Source organism: Momordica charantia, assembly GCF_013281855.1.
Source record: "Momordica charantia cultivar OHB3-1 chromosome 10 unlocalized genomic scaffold, Mcharantia_2.0 BLBB01000010.1, whole genome shotgun sequence".
NCBI lineage: Eukaryota > Viridiplantae > Streptophyta > Magnoliopsida > Cucurbitales > Cucurbitaceae > Momordica > Momordica charantia.
In genome coordinates, this window is record NW_028275158.1 from 21,548,280 (window position 1) to 21,550,284 (window position 2,005).

The 2,005-nt window shown below is 42.2% G+C and overlaps 1 protein-coding gene across 1 annotated transcript; it reads left to right on the plus strand.

Annotated features, from left to right (window-relative positions):
- Window positions 1-235: 235 nt before the first annotated feature.
- GIK (Putative AT-hook DNA-binding family protein) lies at window positions 236-1,700 on the plus strand. The gene has a single exon (XM_022289704.2). It carries the CDS (start codon window positions 453-455, stop codon window positions 1,239-1,241), a length of 789 nt encoding a protein of 262 aa, XP_022145396.1. The 5' UTR covers window positions 236-452; the 3' UTR covers window positions 1,242-1,700.
- The last annotated feature ends 305 nt before the right edge of the window (window positions 1,701-2,005 follow it).

A 2,005-nucleotide genomic window follows, 5' to 3' on the forward strand; every position in this document is an offset into this window, starting at 1 on the left:
AAGAGAGCACTTCCCAAACACTACTTTACTTTGAAGCATATACAAATCGCGTTTGTTCCACGCTCAACCACTGAGAGTCGTGTTAGAACGTGAACACCAATAAGAAATTAGAGACTTTAAAAAAGTAATAATAACAACAAGAAGTTGAAAACATAAAAAAGGAAAAAATTGGACCAATTAATGATTTTTTCATATAAATATTCATAAGACTTTTGGGAGTGAGAGAAATGACTGCGTTTTGATCTCTCTCCATCCCCTCTTTCTTCCTCTCTTCTTCTTCCCTTTCTTTGCACTCCAAATTCTTCTTCTTATATAAACAAAAACCTCAAAATTTTCTCCTTCAATTTCATTTTCATTCTGATTTCTGTTTCCCTCTCTGAATTTTAAATTTTATTTCTGTTCTTTTTTTTATATTTTTTCTTTACTTTTCTCTAGATTTTTTTTATGTGCCTATGGCTGGGTTGGATTTAGGAAGTAGATATCTAGCTCACCTCCAAACGCCTGGAGATGATCCAGCAAATCATGGAGCTCATTTCTCCTCGGGCGGTGGCGGCGATCACGACGACGATGATCCCCATCAACCCTTCTCCGGGTCGGGGGATATCGTTGGCCGCCGCCCCCGGGGCCGGCCACCCGGTTCTAAGAACAAGCCGAAGCCGCCGGTGATCATCACGCGCGAGAGCGCCAACACACTACGCGTCCATATTCTAGAGGTCGGCAGCGGCTGCGACATCTTTGATTGCGTCGCTGCTTACGCTCGCCGCCGGCAGCGAGGGATCTGTATTCTGAGTGGCAGCGGCAACGTCACAAATGTCAGCCTCCGGCAGCCGGCGGCGGCCGGGGCAGTGCTGACCCTTCATGGGAGGTTTGAGATTTTATCACTCTCTGGATCTTTTCTTCCGCCGCCGGCTCCGCCGGGCGCCACCAGTTTGACTATATTTTTGGCCGGAGGGCAAGGGCAGGTGGTGGGGGGAACGGTGGCCGGAGAATTAACGGCGGCCGGACCGGTAATTTTGATTGCTGCTTCGTTTACTAATGTGGCGTACGAGAGATTGCCACTGGATGAGGAGGATCAGCAGCAGCAGCTACAAGTACAACAACCATCGTCCGGTGGCGGCGGTGGCAGCGGTGGCGGAGTGAGCAGCAACAACAACAACCCATTTCAAGACCCATCAAATTCCGGCCTTCCGTTCTTGAATTTGCCTCTTCATATGCAAAATGTTCAACTTCCACCCTTCTGACACACAATTTTTACCCCATTTGAGGGTTTGAAGAGGAAAAAAGAAATCAAGAACACCCCCATCCATCAAATCTCTGTCAATGTTTAGATTTGGAAAAAAAAAAAGAACAAAAAAAAAAGAGTAGCGCGGATCGGGAATCGACTAACCGGTTTGAATAGAGAAGGTTTCGGATGCCTTAACGGTTGAGCCGAGTTGGCATTTGAAGGTCAGCCATTGAACCTTATGAACCCTTCTTTTTATTATTATTGTTAATTACATCTTCTTCTTCTTCCTTATGTGTGGATGTTGTATACTTTTAATTAGCTTCTTTCCCTTCTCTTCTCTTTTCAATTTAAGATATTTCTTTCTTCTTCCTTCTCTTTCTTTTGGGATCTAATTAACTCATGGATGCTTGTAATTGGGGAAACAAACAAATTAATCCTATTTGTGTAAAAAAAAGATTTGGGTTTTTTCCTTTTACTTTTTGGAGCAAAGTCTTGTCTATGAGATTTGATGATTTTTGAGTTGGAGATTGAAAATTTTGAGCTTTCTTGGTTGGCAATCAGCTATTTTTGAGTGGGGTATTTGTTTTTTGAACTAAAAACAATGGAATATTATTATTACATATGGGATTGTGTGTTCCCTTTTCCCTCACTTCTAGGTTTTGTCTGCATGAAAAATGAACACCAAACAAAAAACTATAAAACTGTAAATATATATGTTTGGTTTTTTTGACAGAATTTTGGGTGTTTTGATGTTGATGATAGCTACAAAGTAAAGAGGAA

Bases quoted from the DNA above. Each gene is read 5' to 3' on its own strand.
- GIK (XM_022289704.2), top strand. From the start codon at position 453: ATGGCTGGGTTGGATTTAGGAAGTAGATATCTAGCTCACCTCCAAACG.